Here is a 24,616-nt window from a genome sequence, read left to right as displayed (position 1 = left end):
TTTAAGAATTAAATACATTGATAAATCTAATTTATATCTAAATTTAAAAATTTCAAATATGTCATTGTCAGTAGCCGTTTTTCCTTTTGTAGGTCCAGATTGTGTTATATTAGAAACATAACAAAGTAGAAACAAACATATACAAGATTAAGCCTTTGCTAATATTAATGAAAAAAACAAACAAGTGAGAATGTTTACAATAGGAGAATTAAAGGGAAATATTCATAAAAATGGTCACCAGTGATTTTTTTATCTCTTTCTTGGACCAAGCATTGTTATCATTTATCAAAAGGATACAAACTTTGATGATGTCCTCTCATTAGCTAGGAAGAGACATTTTTGAGGTGAATGAAGTGTAGAATTGTTTTGATTTGACTATATACAGTATATGAATATCAACAACACAGGAATATTATGCAGTTGAATCTCAACCACAGCTCTTCTTCACCATAACAGAGTGTTATGTATTGTACATAAATAGTAGAAGAATTAGTAAAGTAGAGAGAAGAAAGTAGCAGAAGATATGGCAGAGGAGAAGTGTGCACCATTGTTTGAGACAAAGAGAGCCAAAGGAAGGTTGTTTTACAAGGTGTTTTCTTTGTCATTGTTTGTGGCGATTTGCTTCATCTGGGTTTTCAGAGTGAGTCATATACCAAGAGAAAGTGAAGATGGGAAATGGGGTTGGATTGGTTTGCTTTGTGCTGAACTATGGTTTGGTCTTTACTGGCTCCTCAGACACCCCTTCAGATGGAACCCCCTCTTCAGAGAACCTTTCAGACATAGACTATCTCAAAGGTACCATGCACTCATCTTATCACTTTCTTCTTTCATTCATTCACTCACTTCTTCTGCACCTTTTTTTACTTCTCTACTATCAAAACAGATCCAAACTTCATGACATGAGTGTATGATTTTGAAACAGATATGAGAAGGTGTTACCAAAGGTGGACATCTTTGTGTGTACAGCAGATCCAGGAATTGAACCAGCAGTGATGGTTATTAACACAGTGCTATCAGTTATGGCTTATGAGTATCCAACAGAGAAACTGAGTGTGTATCTTTCAGATGATGCTGCATCAGATATTACCTTCTATGCTCTCTTAGAGGCTTCCATCTTTGCCAAACAATGGCTTCCATTCTGCAGGAAATTCAAGGTCGACCCCACCTCACCAGCTGCTTATTTCAAAACTATTGTCTCATCCACTCATCCAAATGCTCCTGCCAAAGAATTTCACACCATCAAGGTCACTTCTTATCTGCTATTTTATTTGCTAATTTATCTTAGTCGGTTGAATACAGCTACTGTTCACACATTTTGTTTCTAAAACAATAAAAAAAGTTATTATCTTTCAAAAACAATAAAAAAAATTATTGTCTTTGTAAGAGATTTTGTTAATTTTGTTTTGACTACTTTAATTAAGATAATTAAACACATATTTTTTTATACTAAAAATGAAATATGGAAATACTTTTTATAATATCAACTTTTTTTAATGGTGAGTTTTAAATCTATTGCTATTACCTCATCACTGGGTCAACTTTATTGAGTTATATAAGTAATATACATGAAAGTTTGAAAAAATATCATTTTTTGATTAAAGAATGGCAAGAAATTTTCATAGATGAATAAATTTTGAGCAATGCTTCAAACCAAATAAAGGAAAAAGCCCATAATTTGTACACCTATGCATGTGAGATTGAATCCCAAAGCTTGTGGCATCCATAAGCCTTATCCACTTTTGGTTTAATTATTGATTGCAATTGTTTCTGTCCTTGTCATATCACCATAAAATGAATCATTAATGTATGGAATTAAAGTGCAGAAATTGTACCAAGATATGGAAAGTAGAATAGAAAATGCAGCCAATATGGGCAGAGTCCCAGAAGAAGTACACTCAAAGCATAAAGGGTTTTCACAGTGGGATTCATACTCTTCTCGATCAGACCATGACACAATTATTCAAGTATGACACTTTCTCCTAAGCCCTTTTGGTTTATTAACAAGCTATTCTGATGATTAATGTAATAACAATATTTTTTTTTAATAAAGTTCCACATTATTCTCATTAAGTAATATTCAATTTTTCTTTATAGAGGCTAACATGATACTTTACTTTTCTTTTTTTCCTTTTTATTGCTATACTTATGCCTAATATAGTATGTATTATTTTCTTTATAGATATTACTTGATGGAAAGGACTCGAGTGCCAAAGATGTAGATGGGAATGTTATGCCCATATTGGTATATTTGGCTCGTGAGAAGAGACCTCATGTTGCACATAACTTCAAAGCTGGAGCCATGAATTCATTGGTATTGTGTATACATTTATGATAACGTTTGTGCTTGTTGTTGTGAAATTAATCATACTGGTTGTTTTATGTATTCTTGGTCCTAAATGCAGATAAGAGTGTCATCAATGATTAGCAATGGGGATATTATTCTTAATGTAGATTGTGATATGTACTCAAACAATTCTCAATCTCTAAGGGATGCACTTTGCTTCTTCATGGATGAAGATAAGGGTCAAGAGATTGCTTTTGTGCAGACTCCACAGTGTTTTGAGAATATCACGAAGAATGATCTATATGGTGGTTCGCTACAAGTAATTTATGAGGTAAATTAGTTCATGATTTTTTTCTTATCAAACCAAAGTTGTTCGTGATTAATTAGGCACTTTGCTTTATAGATTACGTTAATTAAAGTTTGTGATGGTTTGAATTTTGAACATGTGAAGGTGGATTTCCCTGGTTTGGATTCACTTGGTGGGCCTTTGTATATTGGAACTGGCTGTTTTCACAGAAGAGAGATACTGTGTGGAAAAAAGTTCAATGACCAATACAAGAAAGATTGGAATGAATACAAGAATACTGGTCTTTTGAAAGAAGCAAGCTTGCATGAACTAGAAGAAAAATCAAAGGCTCTTGCTAGTTGTACCTTTGAGAAAAACACTTTATGGGGGAAAGAGGTCACAAATTTTCTCATTGTCCCTCTCTCCATCTCTTGTTATTGTGATAGTGATTGTGTCATATTTAAACGATCAAGATTAATAGATAAATGAAAGCAATTTCTTTAAGTGGTCATGCAATCAATAATTGGCTTTTAATTTTAATATTCCATGTATGATGATATGACTTAGATATATAGTTTTTTTTTCACAATAATAAAAAAGTGATTATAATAGTATAGTGGCTAATCTATTGAAGCTATATGAATATTTGATTGCAGATGGGACTGCAATATGGTTGTTCAGTAGAGGATGTTATAACAGGATTGTCTATTAAATGCAGAGGATGGAAATCAGTGTACTATAATCCTCAAAGGAAAGCTTTCTTAGGTGTAGCTCCAAACACCTTGCCACAAGCACTAGTTCAACATAAGAGATGGTCTGAAGGAGGCTTTCAAGTTTTGCTTTCTAAGCACAGTCCTGCATGGTATGCTTATGGATTCATCAGTCCAGGCCTCCAAATGGCATATTGTTACTATAACCTATGGGTGTTTCTTTCCTGGCCAACTCTATATTGCTGCATCATCCCTTCACTCTATCTCCTCAAAGGCATTCCCTTGTTTCCTCAGGTATGAAGTTGACCTTCTTGTCAGCACTACACAAGTATGGTTGTCAAGAAGAACTGAATCTCTCTTTTAAGCTATCAGATAAAATCATGTGAATGTTTGTGTTTTTAGTTTTTTGACATGCTATAAAAAATTTGATGACTTCAATGCTTCTGAGTTCTTTCTTTCTATTATTTGTTGTTTGATCATTCATGTCATTATTCTTAATTAAGTTTCAATCCAGTAGAAGTCATTCTAGTGGTATGATTGGGGAAATTGCTTAAGATGCTCAGTGTCGTCATTACACAACAAAAAACTTAGTCAATCTTTGTTCTTCAACCACATGGCAGTTTAATACAGGGACATAACAAAAAGATAAATACTTTAACCTTTTTTTACCCTTACCATTGGCCATATCAGTGCTTTAGCATCTTGGTTAATTATAAGTGGCACACCACCCTTTTTTTCCAAACACAAATATATTGCACTAAGAGTTTGTTTATTACCACTTGGGATCTATTTTAGATTGAAATTACTTGTTTCCATTTGCTCTCCAATTAAAAGATGACAAAACTTGAAAAAAGAAGGTAAGACTCTTCCTATACTTGAAAAGTTTTCGTTGAAATTGCTTTTTATTAGACAAAGCTTATATTAGTTTCTCATGTATTTTTTTATAGTGTTTTTCAATCAGAATTAGAATTTCACTTTGATGATCAGTATTGGTTTCAATGTTTGTGTTATACCAACATACTGATCCTAGTTAAAAAAAAAACACCAAAATCATCTAAGGAGTTGTACCAAAATTATGTGCTTTAATTACTTTGGAGGAGTGGGGAAGAAGACAGTAAATGTAACATGTGATTTGGTTTCAATTGTTTAGTATCTACTTCGGAACTTCTAACTTTTACCACCCTGTTGCATTCATCAGATGTCAAGTCCATGGTTCATACCTTTTGCATATGTGATGCTTGGCGATTCCTCTTACTGCCTGATGGAGTTTTTGTGGTCAGGAGGCACAGTAAAGGGTTGGTGGAATGACCTACGGTTATGCCTATACAAAAGAACAACCTCTTACCTTTTTGCATTTGTTGATACCATCTTCAAGTTTTTTGGGTTTTCAGAATCAACCTTTATAGTATCTTCAAAGGTAGCTGAAGAAAAAGTTTCCCAACGATATGAGAAAGAAATCATGGAGTTTGGAAACTCATCCCCAATGCTCACTTTGCTAGCAACACTTGCATTGCTCAATTTGTTTTGCCTTCTTGGCATGCTCCTAAAGCAAGTGTTCATCAATGAAGATGGTCTCAGAATCTTTGATACAATGGCATTGCAAGTTCTACTAAGTGGGGTTTTGGTTCTCATCAACGTACCTGTGTACCAAGGACTCTTCCTAAGAAAAGACAAAGGAAGATTACCAATATCTGTTGCAGCTAAATCCACAGCATTAGCTCTAACTGCATGTTTACTCTTTATTTCCATAAGTTAAGATGTTTTATACTTTCAGTTTTGGTTTAAATGTTCTTGATTTTTACAAAGTTCTACTCTTTAGTGAAATAATATAGAAAATGTGTACCCTAATCATCACAATTCACCCACAGTGTGGTGTTTTTATTAAAGTGCTGAATAATTTTACCTTTTGTATTTGTATTTGTCATTCAGTGTTAGAAAATACAAAATTTTCTTTTTTCCCCAATATTTACCCTAATTGTTTAAAAAACCCTACCAATCATTACTTTAATTGTTTGAAAATATTGCACCATTTAATTTTATTTATGAGGGATATTAATGTAGTCAAACAAAAAAAAAGCCATTAGATTACATAATAATGGAAACTCATAAAATTTTATAGCAATAATAAAAGTTATTCCAAAATTAATGATACAAGAGTTACTTTTAATTTGTATCGTTTATTTTATTTTAACATAATTTACTCATTATTATAGATAAAGAGAGATTGATGATCACTTGTTAATCAAATATTATTATCGGTACATTTCAAATATTATTTACTAAATAATTTAAATTTTGAAAACAAGTAATAATATGCCACCAATCTCCACTCCAAATATTAACATTCACTATTTTTCTTTTTTTCTTACCATATATCAACAATTTACTATCTCCTATTTCTTTTATTTTAGTATGTCAAATGGATAATAGCTTTTAATTTTAAGTTGGTATAATTTTTTATATTTGTTATTAAAATAGATAGGTTTTTCAAAAACTATCCAAATAGGTAAATTTTGTCTTGGTAACATAGTTTCATTGTAAAAAAATGTGTTATCTTAGCACAATTTTATTTCACGAAAATGAAATTACTGTATGTTGACATGACTTTAATATAATGTTAATTAATTTTAAAAAAAATAAGATCATGTCACTAACACAATTTTAATGTAATTTCAACTTTAATATTTAAGTTGTGAAAACGATTCATTCTTATTGACACAATTTGTTTATATAGTTAATTAAAAACAGATAAAAAGTGTAAATGAATATTTATTTTTTTTAGAAACCAATTTGAGACATCATAGATCCAACACGTGTTGTCCTAAATTCGAATAGCAGTGGATCACATGATTCACATACCTCAAACTTCCACAACTGCTCCACAAAACAAACCCATCTTACGTTCCTCTGTAGTTTTTCCTCGTGGAATCCTACCCTTTCCATTTTCATTTTCGAATTGGTTTTGGAGCAAAATATTGATAAAAAAAGGTAGCATTCTTCAAATTTCATTATTGCATGTATGCTTCTAATCATGTTGATTCATTCTTATGCGATCCGTTCATTGAATGGTTAAATTCTCAATTTGGAATTCATTTTGATATACTTTAATCCAGTTATAATCAGTCTGATATTTGCAATTAACGTTTTGTTTTGTGTTTTAAAAGTCTCTATGTTGAATGTGAAAGCCATGGAAATCAAAGGACCATTTTATCATATCAAATCATGTAGCTTATAAAACTAATGGATCAAGGTCATGCACTGTAAGAATTGTTAAGGAAAATCATGATGGAAAATGGTGCACATATAATTGATGGGATTGGAGAACTCATAAAGCACTTTAAGTTTTAAGCATACTCACATGAGTCTTGTTGAATGTGTCAATGAAGGTAGTGATAGAGATGAAGCTAGGACTGTCAAATTTTGCCACTGCATTGGTAATCTTTTCCAGCCTGAATGCAGTGCTTGGGATCAGATTTGTGATTGACAGACATGACTGCTTCTCTCATTTTGTTGAGTACGAAGGAGATAAGGTTCATGCTTCATTTGTTGTCATCAAGATTGACACATCTTGGCAATATACTAATGATGGGGTAGACCTTGAGGTAAGCACTGTGAAAGATATTTCGGACCCTTTTGTGTGAAATTGATTTTCTGATCATACAGATTAATTCCTCATTTTTCAAAAATCAACTGTTCGGATCATATATGATTTTGAAAAACTCAAACATCACTTTGACTAGGAATAATGTTTGAATGTTGTGTATTACTCCATAAACCAAGTTTAAAAATTTCAAGTCTTAAGTTGTCTAATGGTGCCTAGAACTGTATATATAAGGTGTAAAAAGGTGGTAAAATCTTTCACAGAACAGCACATAGAAATTGTTAAACTCTTGTGGGATTGTAACATGTTTTTTAAAGTTGCTTTTCATGTGAGAATAAAGTTATAAGTCAGAAGAAATTATTACATGTCTTGTTACATTATAGTTCTTGAGAAATCAACTATTGACTGAATAGTTTTTGTTGGATCTTTAGGTGAGGGGACCTTCTGGTGAACCAATTCGAGATTTTGTTGACATGGCAAGTGAAATATTCGAATTTGTGGCTCGAAGCTCAGGACCCTATCGCTTCTGCTTCACCAACAGGTCTCCCTATCATGAAACAATTGATTTTGATATCCATGCTGACCACGTTGATTTTTCTGAGCAGCATGCAAAAGATGGTGAGATATTCATGAACTGATGAATTTCATACAGTTTAGTCCATGTTGGTACATTTTTTGCAACTGTGAACCCTCCTGAATTGGTGAGTTAATGTTTACATGTTGTTCATCTTTGCAGAGCATGTAACTCCTTTGTTAGAACAGATAGTAAAGTTAGAACATGCTCTTTTCAACATTCAGTATGAACAGCATTGGCTTGAGGCTCAGACAGAACGCCAGGCAATAGGTACATCACATATCATAATGAGGTTCTATTGCTTTAATTTCTTGGATTCTTGTCTAAGAACTCCAAATTTTTACAGTTGAATAAAAGTGTGGAAGCATAGTGATAAATTGATATAGTTACTGACGGGATTGAGTCTAATAGAAGGGATTAATCTTAGTAATCAAGATTAGAACTTTAACTTTGTCCAACAAGTATTCAAGTTTTAAAGGGGATTGAGTTTTAAGGAAGATATTTGTGAAAAAGCAAAAAACAATTGTTAGTTCAAAGCTTTGAACTATATGTTAGAAAAAACTGTTTTAAACTTGACCCGAGTGTGGTTGAACTAATATTCATTCATGTTCATGTTCAACTCAAATAGTCTAGTTAGGTTTTGGAAACATTCAAATTTCCACAGAAACTGACATTCATTTTGACTTTATGGCCTCCTTGCGTCTTGCTGCTTAGCAAGAGAATAAAACCCTGTAGGTGGGACTTGGTTTAAAGGAAATTAAAACAACTTTAGCATTTTTTTCTTCGTGCAGAATTTATTTAATAGATAATCTTACCTGTCGTAATGCTATCTTCTCACAAAAACAGGTATTGTATTTTAAGCATGGCATTTCAGATTTGATGATTAGAATAAAGTATTCCCAACAATGTGTTGATAATATTTTTTGCTCACTCATGTCACCAAGAATATCCTTTACAGAGTGACAGGTTTCATATAAAATACCTAAGATACAAAACATATCTAAGATTTTAATTTATTTGTTCATTTGCAATTACAGTAAGCAGTGCAATGAGCACGAGAACAATTCACAAGGCCCTACTTGAATCAGCAGCACTAATGGGTGCCAGCTTTCTCCAAGTTTATCTTCTTCGTCGCCTCTTTGAACGAAAGCTTACAGTATAGAATCAAGTATGAACTGCCAATAATATAATCAAATTTTTTGGCCTTTATATAGGCAACAATTACATTTCATGCATCGGAAGCTGGAACAGAACCACCTAATTGAAGATTATTTAGTAGCTTGGCTCTTCTATTTAGGCACATGGGCATGCTTTGAAATCATGTCCCACTAATGCCGCACACAGTCATGTTGACGTTCCTGCCTCCGACCTTACTAGTTAGTCCAGTCCTCTTCACATTTTCGCATCAAAAGAGGACCAAATAAATCATAAATAATAGTCAGCTGAATTCTTTGAAAAGAATTTCTGTAAAAGTTTGAACTACAAATAATGCTCAACTTTTTACGTGTAATTTGTCATTTGGTGATCAGGTTCCTTATTGGCAATCTATTTTAGAATATACTAACATTTTTTGTATCTTTTTTACAACAAAAAAACATAAAAAGAGTACAGATAAAAGTAACGTTAAAAACAAATGCATATGGAACTTCGGATGTAATATAAACATGCACGCAGGAACATGTCATGTCTCATGGGCACAGATTTGTCTTATTCATTTTTATTTTTTATTTCGTCTTTCCCAGCTTGGAAGAAGAGTTCGCACTGGAAAAGAACAAATAGCAAGACATGCGAAATTGAAAAACTTAATGGGAGCAACGAAATGAAAGGAATAAAATGAGTTCATAAAATAGGAATTGTTTGATAATACAAGCAATACAATGTGACAAGCAACGCTCTAGCTCATAGCGCAAGACAAGGCAAAACAGGAAGCAACCCCGGCTCCTAATAATAAACCACAACACTAATACACACACACAAATAATAGTCTGTCTTCTTCTCTTTCCCCCATTGCAGCTCACTTTTACAGCACATAATATAAATTCCGTAGAATTCGCTTATGGCTCTACAGCTCTTATCTTTGAGAAAATACTGTGAAGCTAGTTACACATAAACATTGTTCTTCTGTTCAGGCTTTTCACAGGAGCAACCACTATGCATCATTCCGCAGAAGGTTGCATGCAGCAAAACCATTTTTTCTGAAACCACGTAAAATCATTCATGAGAAGAAAATGACAACTATATAAACTGACTGGATGAATATTACTGCTCCACATCTTAATCACATCTCAATATGACAATATAAACTTACCACAATCTAATGCAAATCAATTTCTGAGCAATCTGCTCAAACATACTTCATTTCAAAGGTTCACAAATAATCAGTGCTAGGCTGGCCAACCATGGACAAATTATTAGTCCAAATAAAATCAAATAGAATATAAGCGGATCTTTTCCTCTTTTGTTTTGGATTTCGACACTCTAATCCTTTTAACTTCATCTTAATCACAGTTTGATATAAGGATCAAATATATTTTAAGCAAGAATAAAATACTAGTAATGACAGAGATTGATTCCACAAAGAGGGGGGCAGAAAACTCAGCCAAGGTTATAACTCAAACAAAAAATCATGGTTTCAATACATCTTGGATTTAGTAGGCCAGAGCTTTTTGTTTTCTTAGTCTAGCATATCTTGTCAACATACATATTAAGTTACTTAAAATGTCATCCAATACTTTCTCAATTCATGCAAAAAACACAAGAAGCATACGTCTAACTCATGGTACACACACATCACGATCAACATTTTTTTGCAAGCTTAAACTTACTTTTGTAGATGGGCAAAGATATGCCATGTTTAGATTATGAATAAGAAAACTAGTTTGTGTCAGTTTAATGAGAGAGGTTTAGTAAACAACATCTTACAGTCTGAGTTTTGCCGGGATCTACTGCAGGTTTGCTATGAGGATCAGCGGCAGTCTTTGCTGGTGACTCAGGATTGCCACCTGTCTTTTTTTCATCCCTGGCCTTATTAAATATCACTGTGAACCCCTCAGCCGAGGCTGGATCATTGACATCCCATTCACCAAATTTTGGTAGTGGCCGACCCTTTTCCTGTGTGATAATTAGATTAGCCAATGCAAAATAAAGACTAAAATAAATTAAATTAATTCCTTAAGATTCTTTTGGACTTGATAATTATAAGCTCTAGGCAGAAAGCTAATAATATAATAAGATTTCTACATACTCTTTAAGCTTGACGTGAATACTAGTATAGATTATATGGGTGACTATTAAGAATAGAAGAACGAAGACCAAACATAACACATAAAAACAGAGAAATTTAACTAAATGCTAGACAAGCCATGTGGATAATTCTAAGGTCTATTCGTGCAAATTGTTCTTCCGAATTCTTATTCAATCTCTAGAAAGAGGCTTGGTTCTAATTACAATACCCTTTTTTGCTTATCCATGATATACCATTCCCACAAAGGTCAAGTCATCATTTTGAGTTTGGACAGCTTTTTTGCTATAACTAATTACATGTGATTTTCAGCTCGTCCACAAACCACACAATGTTCCCTCGACTTTCTGGTTTTTCCATTCCCTTACTAACAGTCATTCACTCCCACACTGCCCACTGATTTAATATCTATGGTTTACACACTCGGCATCTATGGACAATATTGGATTTGTCCTGCTAGTTAGGAAAATGGAACAACTTCTATAACCTATACCTTCTCAAATATTATGGGGACATCAAACAGGATAGAGGTCTATGACATTGTACAATCTGTTAGTTATTTGTCTAGTTTTCCCTAGCTCATTTTCACTTTTTTATGATTAGTTTTTTAGCACTCTGATTTTCTTTACTCGGATTACTTGTTTTTAAGTGATAAACTTCCCTATCGCCCTTTCTAATAAAATTCAATCTAAAAGAAAAGGGAAAAAAAGTCCCCTGGCCAAGTTGTTTAAGCAACAATAACAGAGTTCACATGTCGTAATTCACGAATAAAACAAAAGGGAAAAAATACAACAAACCATGAGTCAGTAATTCAGAAAAGGCCATGTTGTACCAGAACAAAACAACTGAAAATACATAACTTCACCCCCACACAAAAAGAAGAAAGGAAATCAACTAGAAATTATAACATATCCGATCTACGAACAATTCCTATACTGATAATAAGCAACAACAGCCTTCACAATTGAGAAGTTAGTTGAAAACAAACAAAACTCCAAACAGTAACAATCCAATCAAACAAGGCACGCGTTGATCCAAATATAGAAAGAATACAACAGTTAAACGGCATATTTAAACAAACTTCGATTAACCACACAATTTAAGGCAAAACCAAAACATAAATTAAAACATCTAAATTATTTACTTAACCACCACACAACAGCAACATCCCAAGACTATTCAATTCTTTTAGACAACCGACGAGGATCGAAATCAGAAAGGCACACAGGCTCCACTAAAGAACAAAAGCCTGCTAATCGGAATAAATCAAAGACACGAAACCGAAACTAAAATAATCGAAGAAGGATCACAGCATCAAAATCCGGAAATGTAAAACAAAAAGGAGAGAATAAATAATAAAACTATTGCGAAAAAGGGGTAAAATTAACAAAAAAAAAAAAACAAAATCGGAAACGCGAATCAACGACTGGAGAATCGCATACAACAGCTCAATACAATGATCAGAGAGAAAACCAAATCAATTGAGAAAACACAAATCATTGTAAAACCAACCAAAAAAACAAAAATAGAGAAAGAACAACACGTACCGACATCAATACGAAGAGGAAGTGTTTTGAGGGAAGAGTAAAGGAGCGAGAAAAGTTGAACTAATGAGAGGAATCGAAGAGAGAAGAAAATTCTGAGAGAGAAAAGGAGAATGAGAGAGAGAAAGAAAGAGCGTTAGAGAGAGAAAGTGCGCGATGACGATGAAGAAGAGAGAAAGAAGCTACAGCAGTAGAAGAAGAAGAAGACCTTGTTGTGACTTGGGGTTGGGCCGAAAAGTGGGCCTTACGGAGTTCGTAACGGCATTGGTGGAACGTCGTTACGTGTTCCGCGGGGACAGAACAAATGCCGTTAGAATAAGCGTCAGTGGTGACGTGGCGTGGGGAAAGGGACGGAAGAGTGAGCTGGCAAACGGTGACGGCGTGAGGTGCCGTTGGCTTCTCTTTTTTTCGATGCGTTTCTTTCTTGGAAGGGAGCGACTTGGTTCTGAGTTGGTCACTTTTTTGATGATGATAGTATAAAGATACCTTTTCAATTAAGCAAATTTATTTGTATAAAAAAAATTAATGCATTATGCTTCATTAATGTTCATGAGTGCATTTGAATTTAAGAAAATGTGATCATTTTAATCATAATTATTAGATACATCCTATGTAGTTTTATTTCATTTTTCTTATAATTAAGCCAGCCTTTTTTATTTGGATGTTATGAGGGTTTCTCACGTCTATGATTTATTAAGAAAATCTTAGTTGAAATATAATTAAATATTAAATGTAATGGAAATTTAAATTATTATATGTTACTTGTTGAAGCATATATTACTTTAAGTATGATCAAATTTTGAATTCTATTTCTAGATGTAGTAGTTTATAATGTAAGATTATATATCTTAGGTGTTTCTTTCTTCTTAAGTGTGTGAAATTCGTGTGTAAAAAAGGTAAATATGTGAAACTTAATTATCTAATGAAAACATTTTTTCCGTACTTTATATTTAGGCCTTAAAACAAGTTAATGGATCTAAACTTATATACTTGAAATATAGAGAGTTAAATATTACTTCTAATAATTAGTTAGAATGTAATTAAGATCCGCATTCACAATTTCTTATTTATTTTAATTACAGAAATACAATAAAACAAAATATAGACAATTAATTATGTCCTAGTTACATGATTTCCCCTGACTATGCAAATACAATGAAAAGAAAATTGTACAATCAAAATTGTCGAATAAATTTATAGCAAGTTAAAGAAACAAAGTTATATAGTAATAAGGGAAATAAAATATTATGTTGAAAATGCTACACAAAACTTTTCCTTGAAAAAAAAAATCATATTTGTACTCGACTGGTGAAATTAGATATTCCTGTAATAAAATTATTTTGACGGTCACGATTATAGAATTCCCAAAAATTTAGTTTATATGAGAATTGTTTTCTTTGCTTACTTTTCTTAAGTTAGCTATAAAATTAATTGATATAGAAACTAATATTTTTATAATAAAAAAAATAGTGTGGCTATTATTATAGAACAGCAAATAGGTTTTAATCATCATGTATGAGTGGCATTTATAGAAGCAGAGAAAAAAATCTTTGATGATTTTGAAAGAAGCATGGAAGCATAGAGGAATAGAGAATAGGGAAAGGAAAACATTCATGTGAAAAACTGAATATTATTTAATGGTGTAAAGAAAATAAAGGAATAGAGAAGAGGGGAAAAAAAAACATTCGTGTGAAAAACTGAATATTATTCAATGGTGTAAAGAAAGAGAAAACGAAAATAACTAAGTCTATGAATCAAAACTGATTATATACCCAACAAAAAATATAACAAAGATGTAACATAATAGAAAGGGAAAAAGTAAATATTTTATCAACTTTCCTCAAGCTGGGAGTAAGTGTTTCTCATTCCCAACTTGAAAAGCGGAATGTTGAATTGAGTTGTAGGAAGATGTTTGGTGAAGAAATTTGCAGCTTGAAGAGAGGATGATATTGGAAGAAGTTTGAGAAGCCTAGTGTTGAGTTTATCCCTCACCACGTGACAGTCAATTTCAATATGTTTTGTCCTTTCGTGAAACACTTGGTTGTTTGCAATTTGAATCGCAACTTGATTATCACAGTAGAGTAAGGTTGGTTGCAGATGTTTGATGTGAAGATTAGCTAGCAGATATGTGATCCATTGGATTTCGCAGGTAGTGGCAGCTAAGGCACGATACTTAGCTTCAGATGAAATTCTTGATATTTGTTGTTTCTTGGATTTCCGAGACATAAGAGATTCTTCCAAATAAACAAAAATTCAGTTGTAGATTTTCTAGTTTCAGGACAAGTTGTCCAATCAGAAACACTATAGGCTTTTAATTGAATAGGAGTTTGGCTATAAAAAATTATACCAATTCCAAGAGCATTCTTCAGATATCGAAGAACATGCATGGCTACTTGATGATGCTCACTTGTAGGTTTGGAGACGAACTGACTGAGGTGATTTACAGAGAAAGATATGTCAAGCCGAGTATTTGTTAGATAGATAAGACGTCCAATGAGACGCCTATATGCAGTGACTTCCTTGTCACAAAGAGGGACACCTTTGGTTGCTGGTAGTTTTGATGTGAAGCATATGTGTAGGCACAGGAGCACAACCAAGCATTCCAATGTCTTTGAGTAGATCCAAGGCGTACTTCCTTTGACTTAAGTGGATGTTAGTGTGATACAAACCAACTCGACAAGCAAATGACTAAGGACATCATAGACTCTTCACAACTAGGTCAGTCATCTCAACTTACAAGACAATGTCCCACCAAATCTCAAAATAGCCTCAGTAGAGGGAGAATCGGACATGAACCAGAATATCAGGTGTTCTTCCTTTTAGTCTTCTTACAAGACAAGTTAAGTAAATAAATTGGACTCCCTTTGAGCTTCAATTAGAAAAATAAGCTTGAAGAGGGTGTACTTAGTAAATTGGGCTTGTGTCAAAGCCCACCTTAACCTAGCTTCTAGAAACTCATCCATGTGTTAACCTTTGACCTAGATTCTAGAAGACTCCTCCATGTGCTCACATTTGACCTAATTTCTAGAAGCTTGTAGTCATTTACACCCCCTACCCTTCCTTTTTTCCTATCCAAGGCACTCATATCTATAAATAGGGTGTCTCCCCTTTTGTAAATCACTTGAATTTGAATATAGAAAAAAGAACTTTGCTTGAGTGATTAATGAGTCTTGAGAACTCTCTTATTTTGGGTCTTATCTTGAGTGTGGTACACTTCAAGTGGCAGCTCCTCACACTCATATTAGAATTCCTCACCACTTTCAAGTGGTGTGATTCCTTGCTCCATATCCATAAGTTTTCATTTCTCTTCATCTTTTCCTTTTCTTCATTTGCACCTTTCCATTATTCCATTTTCATTGGTGTTCTTTATCTCTTCCTTATTTCGGTTTCGTATTGCTTCATTCCATCTTTTATGTTCTTTAAATACTACATCTCATCGTCATCTTCACCTTATATTGTGTTTTTATTTTTGTTCTCTTAAAGAGAACTTTTACACTTACTTAACCACTTGGTTAAGTTTGTGTTCAGTGAAAATCTTCATTGAGTCTCACCTTATTCTACTTAATTAAAAAAAATCATAAACAAAATGCAACCCATAAAATGTGCAATCTTAAAATAAACTCACATCACAGTGGCATTGCGTGCTACTTCAATGTCTAGAAAATAGGTTAAATCACCAAGGCTTTTTTATATAAAAGAAATTATTCAACAAATCTGTTATATTGGATATCTCTGTGATGTTGTTCCCAATGAGGACAATGTCATCCACACATGCCAGAATTGTTGTGGTGTGATTGCCATCATGTTTCAAAAACAAAGAATTGTCAACAGTGGAAATATTATATTTATGAGAAAGCAGAAAGTTTGAAAGCTAGCATACCATTGCTTTTCTACTTATTTGAGGCCATAGAGCGACTTTTTTAGACGAAAAACTATATTTGTGGATGAAAAGTGAAGTCTTGGAGGCAAAACCATGTATACTTCTTCATCTAATTCCCTATGCAAAAAAACATTGTTAACATCAAGTTGCTACAGTGTCCAATTCTGAGTTGTTGTCAAGGCAAGAAGTAACCATAGAGTGGTTAACTTTGCTACAGGAACAAAAGTATCCAAAAAATCAAGTCCTTCATTTTAGTGTAACCCTTTGCTACCAAACAGACTTTGTAATGTTCAATAGAGTCATCTACTTTATGTTTAACTTTATACACCCAACGACATCCAATAGAAGTTTTCCCTATAAGAAGCTCGGTTATGGACCAAGTTTTGTTGTCTTCAAGTGCCTTAAGTTCTTCCTTCATTGTTTGGACTCGAGATGGGTGCATAACAACTTCCTCAAAATTTTGAGGTTCCTCAACAAAAGAAATCAACATGATTGTATGTTTGAAACTATCAAACAAAGAATTGTAATTTAAAAAATAATGAATTGGGTATTTAGTACTTACTGTTGTTACTGATATTGGATACATCAAAGTCATAAGTAGGCATTCTTCTGTTGCGAGTTGACCTTTTAGGAGAAGCAGTAACATTATGTCAACATTATTTTCAACAGTATTATCAAGTACATCATGAACATTATTTTCAGATTGCATGCTAAGATTTTCAGATTGCATGCTAACATCGCGAATGGCCGACGGTGAGGAAAAGCGGTGCCACGAGGATGCGAGGCGAGGTGCAACGAGCAGCGGTATGGTGCGACGAGCGAAGTGTTGTGGTGCGACGAGCGACGCAGTGCAGTTCTATGAGCGGCAGTGAAGAAGGTGGCATCGTGAGTGTGAAGAATGAAACTAGGTAAAGAAACCCTAAAATCTAACCTAATCACAATGGAACGCACTGTTTTGGAGCCTTTTTCTGTAACTCGTTGACCTGACCTTCGACTCGCGAGTTTGACCAAGTCAACTCCGAGTTTACTCAAAAATGAGTTTACTCCCGATTCGACTCGTCAACCTTCACCTCACTCTTAAACTCGTAAGGGTTTACGAGTTAACCCTAAAGTTTGATAACTTTGGTAGTGGCTATGTTACCCTTCTCCCTCGGTCTTTTCTTACTTTTGCCTTGGGGGGCCGAGTGATGACGTGTACACGACCTACAACTTTTGTGTAGGGAGTTTTCTTGGGAGTTGGTCAAAAAGAGAATAAATCTCTTGCTCCTCGGCACTTGGGGTCGTCTCAATCGTTAGATCACCCAAGATCCAACGACCCTCATCAAATGACACAAAAAAACCCTCATCAATACATGTCAGGTCATGCGTACAAGCGCTGCCAAACGTTACGTCAGACCTCGAGAAACCTAACCGCCACGTTAGGTCTCGGGAAGCCCGACAGTCACATCAGTCTTAAACAAAGACTCTTCGGATTAACCATTCTCGAGTTTAGGGAGCAAGTGTACCGGTGAGATTCGTACACTGACCATACGTCTCCTCATCAATGGATCGACCGATACCATGTCTCGGTCCCCATCAATGGGTCGTATACTCTAACATGAAATTAGTTTTTGTTCACAGTCCAAACTTTAAATGTTCTAGATACTTGTAGTAAGAAAACTATTGGAATGAATCCTTACCAATATGTTTTTTTACATTAACAAGATACAAAATTTCATATGGACTAGGATGTGAAGATATTTTCATATTGACTAATCGTTGTTGTGAATGTTATAATTATATAATACACTGAAAATCTGTTTGTTATGTAAAAGAAAACTAACAAAGATCCATTCTAATAATTTTCTTAATACAAGTATCTAAGAGGTCTAAAATTTAAATTAGAGACGAAAATCAATTTTGAGTGAAAGTACATAAAAGAAACACATATTTCATCATTTATTTTTAACTGAAAAACAAAAAGGTAATTGCACAATTTCAATTACCGCATGAGCCTAGGGGTGCAGGAAGAAGCAGCCCAAAATCGTAACACAGAATAACGAACGCCTATTAGATCCGCGCCTGGCTCTATTCTTTCTCGTTATCCCTCTTCTAAACCTCTGACCAAAAAAATGAAGCACAAACTTCCCACTCCGTCATTATCACGTGCGGTCGCACGTGCCCTATGCCCCGCCACCACCACGCAATGTGATTCAGCGTTTCCTTCGAAGACGGTCACCACCGCGAACTTCGAACCGTCGCTGGCGGAGCTCCGGCGCCACGTCCGGTCGTCGGACTTCGTGGCCATCGACCTCGAGATGAGCGGCATCACCAGCGCTCCCTGGCGCGAGTCACTCGAGTTCGACCGCTCCGACGTGCGCTACCTCAAGGTCCGAGACTCCGCCACCAAGTTCGCCGTCGTTCAATTTGGCGTTTGCCCCTTCCGTTGGGATTCCTCTAACAACTCCTTCGTCGCGTATCCGTATGTTCTTTCATTTATTCTACTTGGACTGTGAATAGTTTATACTATCGGTTCCGTTGTTGATTCTTGGATTATTTTTAGGCTAAGTATATTTGTACATTATTTTTAAGGCTGGTTTGAATAGAGAATTGCTCCGTGGCAGGCACAGTTTCTATGTTTTTCCTCGACAGGAGCATGCAGGTCTGGGTCCGTGCGATGAATTTCTCTGGCAGACCACTTCGATGGATTTCTTGGCTAAATACCAGTTTGATTTTAATGCTTGCATACACGAAGGTTGCTTACTTTTCCTTTTATTTCTTGCCACTGCATTTTATTCTAACTGTTAAGCTAATAGAAGAAAGGAGTTTGGCCTTTTCATGTTTTATTTCTATACATGCAAAAAGTAAGATATCTATGTTTCACTTCTAGGTATATAACTTAGATGTTTAGCAGTTCAATGGAAAAAGAGGTAATATACAAAGCTCTGTGTATTTTACTTTTTAGCTTATTTGTAAACTGGAAGGGCGCTCTCTCTCTCTCTCTATATATATATATATGGCTTATAGAGTTATAGGAAATTATAGAACTATGGGATCATCAAAGATGCTGAAGGCCTATGATCCTTAACCAGTAGCCATAGTTTGAATTGCTGGTGACATTTTGGTGTTGGTTGATGTTCCATTTTGGTCACTGACTCTTAGGATAGGTATTTGACTGCACGTGTAACCTCATCTTGACTTTTATAGTTTATGTGGTTTGAGAATTTTCACCCTTGATAATGTCAGGAATATCTTATTTATCCAGAGAACAAGAAAGGAAAGCATTAAGGAGTTTGAATTCTACGTATGATAGTGAGTGGTCTGACATTTGTAAATTAAAAGATGTTAGGGACATGCCATTGCTCAGTGCAGCAGACATTTTGTTTACTGCACGAATGAAAAACAAATTCCGTGAATGGCGTGATGGGTTATTACATGAGCAAAATCTAGAAGACCAAATTCAAGGAGATACTGGAGACTCAAAATTTCAAGAGATGTTTTTTGAGATGCATCCTGCTCTTAGGCTTAATGGATTCACCTCTCACCAGCTTAAATTGATTCAGTTGGTAATGCTTATATATTTTGTGCCCTAACTGATATGTTCACGTTTTTGTTTCTTCTCGTTGGTATTTGATTGTGTAATTTATCAGTATCCTTTGCCTCAAGACATAGCAGTACTTTACATCTATTGAGTTTGTACTGAGTTTTGCTCACCATAAGCTTAAATACTTTCAGGTCATCAGAAAACACTTCAAAGATCTTTCTTATGTCAGTGTGAATAGCGAGGCTTCTAATTTACAGCAATTGGTTGTGTATACAGACTCAAAGGATGAATTAAACTCACTTCTGGTACTAAATCTTGATATTTTTTCCCTTTAAATTGTGACGTGTGATTTTACATTGGAAATAGTTTATTGAATATAATTGTTCCTTCTGCACTTTAGAAATGATGATGGTGGTGATCTATGTCTTTTGTTTACCATTGAAAGAATGGACCTAATATTATCATCATTTCTAGTTCTGACTGTAATTTGCTTAGCATTCTCTTAAAACAAAGCTTAACCCTAATTATAGTGATATTGGACACAATTAATATTAAAAGATGATATGTTTATGCTAATGTATATTAAAATATAATGTTTATGCTTTGTTAGCATATAATTTGGTATGTTATGTTTATATCTAACATTAGAGGAACTAAAATATAATGTGGTAGCAGAGTTTCATTGATACCACAGCCACCTCATTAAATTCTTAGTTGTAGTATTCTTTTCAATTAATCTCACAGAAAAAAGTGAAAGAAGAAAATCATGGGGCAGAAAAAATGAAAATCCAAGCTGCTGTGGGACTTCGCCATGTTATTGATCTCCTTTCATCGGAGCAGAAGTTGATTGTTGGTCACAATTGTTTTCTAGGTAACAGCGACATTCTGAATCCTTGAAAAGCTATTTAATTTCACACGACCCTAAGATGTTATTTACCATTCCATGGTACAGATCTTGCTCATGTCTACAGCAAATTTATAGGCCCCCTTCCTGATACTCCTGAAGAGTTTGTTACCTCTGTTAACAAGTGCTTTCCGCACATTGTTGACACCAAGATACTTCTTAACACTAATTTTATGCTCCACGAAAAAATGAAAAGATCCAGAAAATCACTGGCAGCTGCATTCACGTCATTTTGCCCACAAATTGCAGCTGGCTCCACAAGCAGTTATCCAGGTTCACTCTCACATGTGAAAGTGGAAGTTGAAGTTGATGATGTGAGGTTTGTCGCTGTTCCCTTTTTATATGTCCTGGCCTGGTTATTGCGATTTAAGTATTGTTCTCTTGCATTTCATATGTTCTCCGACCTGTCTCTTTAGATAAAAGGTACTTCCAATACCAACATTAGATGTGTATTTGCAGATCATCCAGCTGGAACCCTGGAGGCAAGCATGAGGCAGGATATGATGCCTTCATGACTGGATGCATCTTTGCCCAGTTATGCAGTGATTTAGGTATCGATTACAAACTCCACGATTCTTCAAAACAATTAGCCCTTGATGAGAAACTGCAGAATTATGTTAATCGTCTATATCTTAGTTGGATGCATGGGGACATTATTGATCTAAGTACTGGTAATAAGGTTGGAGATTCTTCACCCAGCTATAGCCTCAGGAAGCGGTACCCAAAAATTTTGTTTGAAAATATTGTTATTATTTGGGGATTTCCTTCTAAGCTGAAGGCAAATGAAGTAAGAGAGTGCATATCTAAAGTATTTGGACCAACTTCTGTAGTTTCTGTCTTCCACCTGGATGCAACTGCAGTATTCGTTCAGTTTAGCAAAACAGAACTAGTTTCTGATTTTCTTTCATTGAAAAACACCTTAGAGGGAAGTGATGGTGCACTCTTGGTTTTGCATCCACTGTCAAAACTTTTGGAAGGTGGAAATACATGTGCTGCTAATTATGGTACTTACAAAGAAATTTGTGGTTCACCCTTATCAGAATGCCTGTTTGCTGATCAGGTAAAAGCAGTTGGTATAAAGTGGAAGACCAAATTGCCAGAATTCAAGATAGCATTGGGGGTTGAAGAACATGAAAATCCAAGTGTAGGTAATGTAAATATTGCTATGGAGACTGTGAAAATGACCAAGCCAAACACAATTGATCAATTGAGAAATGCTCCATTTCGGAGACAAGTCTCCACACATGAGGTTGAAGATTCTTGTGTTGCAGAAGCCAACTTGTGATTTCTGGCTAATGACTTCTTGTACAAGGTCAGAATGAAGATATAATATTATATCGAATTAAATTTTTACAAAGCAACCTATACTTTGGACTGGTGTTGTATCACCAGAAAATTTAACAAATTGATAGTCATAGGATGAAAATTCCATACCTTAACCCAGCTTAGATTTCCACCTCAGATTTCCACATCAGTGTCTTGGATGGATAAATGTAGTCAGTGGTCTTATTCTGTCGAATGAAGGGTGACTCCCATGTCTCAGAGTCATTAAATTTGTCCGTAATAACATCAAATTATAAAGAAATGATTTTTTTCTAACTTAAATTTTTCAAAACTAGGTATAATATCCCCGTCATATGTTCATTTTTGTTTTCAACAAGTACAATTGTTCTAATACAGTCACCACCCCTATTCATAAATGTTGTCAAAGTATCAAGCTTAACAATTTCTAGCACAATTTTTCACCCTAAGAAAATGGCTAGTTAAAAATATTCTCATGCTGGTAATTAGTTTGATAAGTAGTTTGTATAAGAATTCCAATGTAATTTTTATTTTTCTATAAACTTATTTTTATTAATTTCTTTTACTAATGTCATATAGGATTAATTTTACATTGTTAATGCAACTTATAATATGCTACTTAACTAAACTAGAGTCATCCAATCACATGGCTTTGAAATGCTTGTGAAATGCATATCAAAATATCCTGTTGTGTTAACTTTTAATGCAAAGAAATATATTACCGAAAAGCAAAAGGACTTGAAATCTCGTAAACTCGAACGGTGAACCCGAGTTTGATATAAGTAGATGTAACTCCAATCCGCATTTTAACTTTTTCGTTTTCTACTTACATAATGAAGGAATACGTGGGATACTTGACCTTCATTACAGTGTGTACATTACGGCTTGTTTTACAAATCTTCTATGTTGATCACATCGTTATTTTTCTTATCCATCGCAATTTCAATAAAGCAAGAATCCGTTCTTGTCACGTCGTACTTCATGCATCCGGACAGATTGTCTTCCAAAAGGCGGCTTGTTTTACAAATCTTCTATGTTGATCACATCGTTATTTTTCTTATCAATTGGTATCAATTTCCCAAAGGATGGATAATAGGTTTCTGGAACTCGCGAATACGTTGAAGGAAACCTTGACTCTTTCTATAAAAGACATTACTTACTCAATCTCAAGGAGAAGGACCCCATGGCCTCTCCAATGACAACATGGGGTTTGGTGCAATTGGCGATGATCCCATGGTTGAGTTGTTGCGTATACGACAAAAGACTTCAGTTGATGCCTATCATGAAGAGTTCAATTCAATCATTACAAGATTGAAGTTATCTGATGATCATATTCTAAGGTGCTTCCTTGGTGGATTAAAGAAAGAAATCCAGATGATGGTAAGGATGTTCCGACCTCAGTCTCTACAACATGCGTTTACCTTGGCCAGGACGTATAAAGGAGCTAATTCAAGCAATTCGATGGCCAAATTCCACAGGGGAGTCTTGGGTCCAACACCAATGCCTATATCGTCGTCTGCTTCAATCAATGTGGCCCCTAAACCCAAACCAACACACCACTTCCCACCGGAGTTCATAGCAGAACGTAGGACCAAAGACCTGACCTTCGTTATTTTTGTGTTGAACCCTACTCAATGGAGCATAGTAGGATACACAAGAAATTACAGCTTCACGTCATGGAGACAAAGGAAGATGACTCATATGATAGTCCTCCCAGTGATGTGACTGAATTATTGCAAAGGAAGGAGCCACAAATCTCAGTCAACGCATTAACCATAGTGGTTGGGTTTAGAACCATGAGAATAGTTGGATATCATAAAAAACGACCTTTACATATTCTCATTAATAGTGGCAGCACTCATAATTTCTTAGATACCCAAATGGATAAAAAAATATGGGTGCATAATTGATACGATTGCCCATTTGAATGTCATGGTAAGCTGGGCTCTACCACAAACCTTAAAAACAGTTAAGAGGGTTTTTGGGCTTAGCTGGATATTATAGATTTGTCCGTGGGTATGACGTCATTGTTACACCCTGATATTCTTAAGAAGGATAATTTCATTTAAAGACGAAGTACCCATTGTTCTATTCTTGAGGGCAAGAATGTTGTTGAGGGAAGGGCATGGTTATATCCTAAAGTTTTGGGATTTGATTAATATTATTGTTGGGTTGTTAAGATTTAATTAGTTAGGATTTTATTAGGATTTTATCATTTATTCAATTAGTGAGGACCTTCCATTACTTTCCATGGCAGATTCAACACTCCGCTCAAGCGGTTAAGGAGATGGAAGATGGAATCTCCCAAAGGATGGATAATAGGTTTCTGCATCGCAATTTCAGTAAAGCAAAAATCCGTTCTTGTCAGGGTCGTACTTCATGCATCTGGACAGATTGCCTTCCAAAGGTTTATTCACATTTTGCTGCCAAAGAAATGACACTTCTATTACTATACAGTATTTTGCTACGTTTTAATTGTAGTTATTGGCTACCTTCTTGCCTATTTCTGGCAAGATTATGGGTTCTTGTATTTTTTTAACTTGATTTTTTTTTTGTAAAAATTGGTTTCCTTCTGTGTTGATGAAACTCTAATAACTTTTGTTGTTTATATGACCTTTGGCACAGACGACATAAGGTGAAATAGAGGAAGGAAAGCCAGAGAAAAACTTCGATTATGATGAAATGGATGTGAAAGCCAACTCAGTGTAATTGTGTAATTTTTCAAGTTTCAATGCAAAGAAATATATTAGCTTCCATTTCAAGTTTG

At 34.7% G+C, this 24,616-nt stretch overlaps 4 protein-coding genes across 8 annotated transcripts; 3 read left to right on the top strand and 1 right to left on the bottom strand.

Annotated features, from left to right (window-relative positions):
• The first annotated feature begins 137 nt into the window (after positions 1-137).
• LOC137831366 (cellulose synthase-like protein E1) lies at positions 138-5,204 on the top strand. Of its 2 annotated transcripts, none has more exons than XM_068639014.2 (8): positions 138-795; positions 923-1,244; positions 1,824-1,964; positions 2,180-2,311; positions 2,403-2,615; positions 2,736-2,966; positions 3,227-3,574; positions 4,479-5,204. In XM_068639014.2, the coding sequence occupies exons 1-8, from the start codon at positions 524-526 to the stop codon at positions 5,034-5,036; spliced, it is 2,217 nt and encodes a 738-aa protein (XP_068495115.2). In that variant the 5' UTR covers positions 138-523; the 3' UTR covers positions 5,037-5,204. The 2 variants fall into 2 exon arrangements, 1 of the variants encoding a protein (XP_068495115.2); XR_016521569.1 differs by having other exon boundaries at positions 281-795; positions 3,289-3,574.
• Positions 5,205-6,060: 856 nt separating this feature from the next.
• On the top strand, positions 6,061-8,748 carry LOC150027302 (transmembrane emp24 domain-containing protein p24beta2-like). 2 transcript variants are annotated; one of them, XM_068639013.2, is made up of 5 exons: positions 6,061-6,268; positions 6,667-6,882; positions 7,313-7,499; positions 7,618-7,725; positions 8,493-8,748. In XM_068639013.2, exons 2-5 carry the CDS (start codon positions 6,679-6,681, stop codon positions 8,615-8,617), a joined length of 624 nt encoding a protein of 207 aa, XP_068495114.1. In that variant the 5' UTR covers positions 6,061-6,268; positions 6,667-6,678; the 3' UTR covers positions 8,618-8,748. The 2 variants fall into 2 exon arrangements, with proteins under 2 accessions (XP_068495114.1, XP_090159910.1); XM_090303784.1 differs by lacking the exon at positions 6,061-6,268 and having other exon boundaries at positions 6,661-6,882.
• Positions 8,749-9,275: 527 nt separating this feature from the next.
• LOC137831367 (protein NOI4) lies at positions 9,276-12,456 on the bottom strand. Its single transcript, XM_068639016.1, has 3 exons — positions 12,244-12,456; positions 10,378-10,566; positions 9,276-9,650 (listed from the first exon to the last, which is right to left on the bottom strand). The coding sequence occupies exons 1-3, from the start codon at positions 12,247-12,249 to the stop codon at positions 9,612-9,614; spliced, it is 234 nt and encodes a 77-aa protein (XP_068495117.1). The 5' UTR covers positions 12,250-12,456; the 3' UTR covers positions 9,276-9,611.
• A 5,629-nt stretch (positions 12,457-18,085) lies between these two features.
• Positions 18,086-22,152, top strand: AHG2 (Polynucleotidyl transferase, ribonuclease H-like superfamily protein). Of its 3 annotated transcripts, XM_068639009.2 has the most exons (7): positions 18,086-18,581; positions 18,724-18,854; positions 19,346-19,665; positions 19,835-19,948; positions 20,388-20,514; positions 20,596-20,866; positions 21,007-22,152. In XM_068639009.2, the coding sequence occupies exons 1-7, from the start codon at positions 18,232-18,234 to the stop codon at positions 21,830-21,832; spliced, it is 2,139 nt and encodes a 712-aa protein (XP_068495110.1). In that variant the 5' UTR covers positions 18,086-18,231; the 3' UTR covers positions 21,833-22,152. The 3 variants fall into 3 exon arrangements, with proteins under 3 accessions (XP_068495110.1, XP_068495112.1, XP_068495111.1); XM_068639011.2 differs by lacking the exon at positions 19,346-19,665 and having other exon boundaries at positions 18,234-18,581; XM_068639010.2 differs by lacking the exon at positions 18,086-18,581 and having other exon boundaries at positions 19,365-19,665.
• The last annotated feature ends 2,464 nt before the right edge of the window (positions 22,153-24,616 follow it).

The sequence above is a fragment of the Phaseolus vulgaris genome, chromosome 6, assembly GCF_051622355.1.
Source record: "Phaseolus vulgaris cultivar YP4 chromosome 6, ASM5162235v1, whole genome shotgun sequence".
Lineage (NCBI taxonomy): Eukaryota > Viridiplantae > Streptophyta > Magnoliopsida > Fabales > Fabaceae > Phaseolus > Phaseolus vulgaris.
Note: the sequence above shows the minus strand (reverse complement) of the source record. Positions and strands in the feature narration are given on the sequence as shown.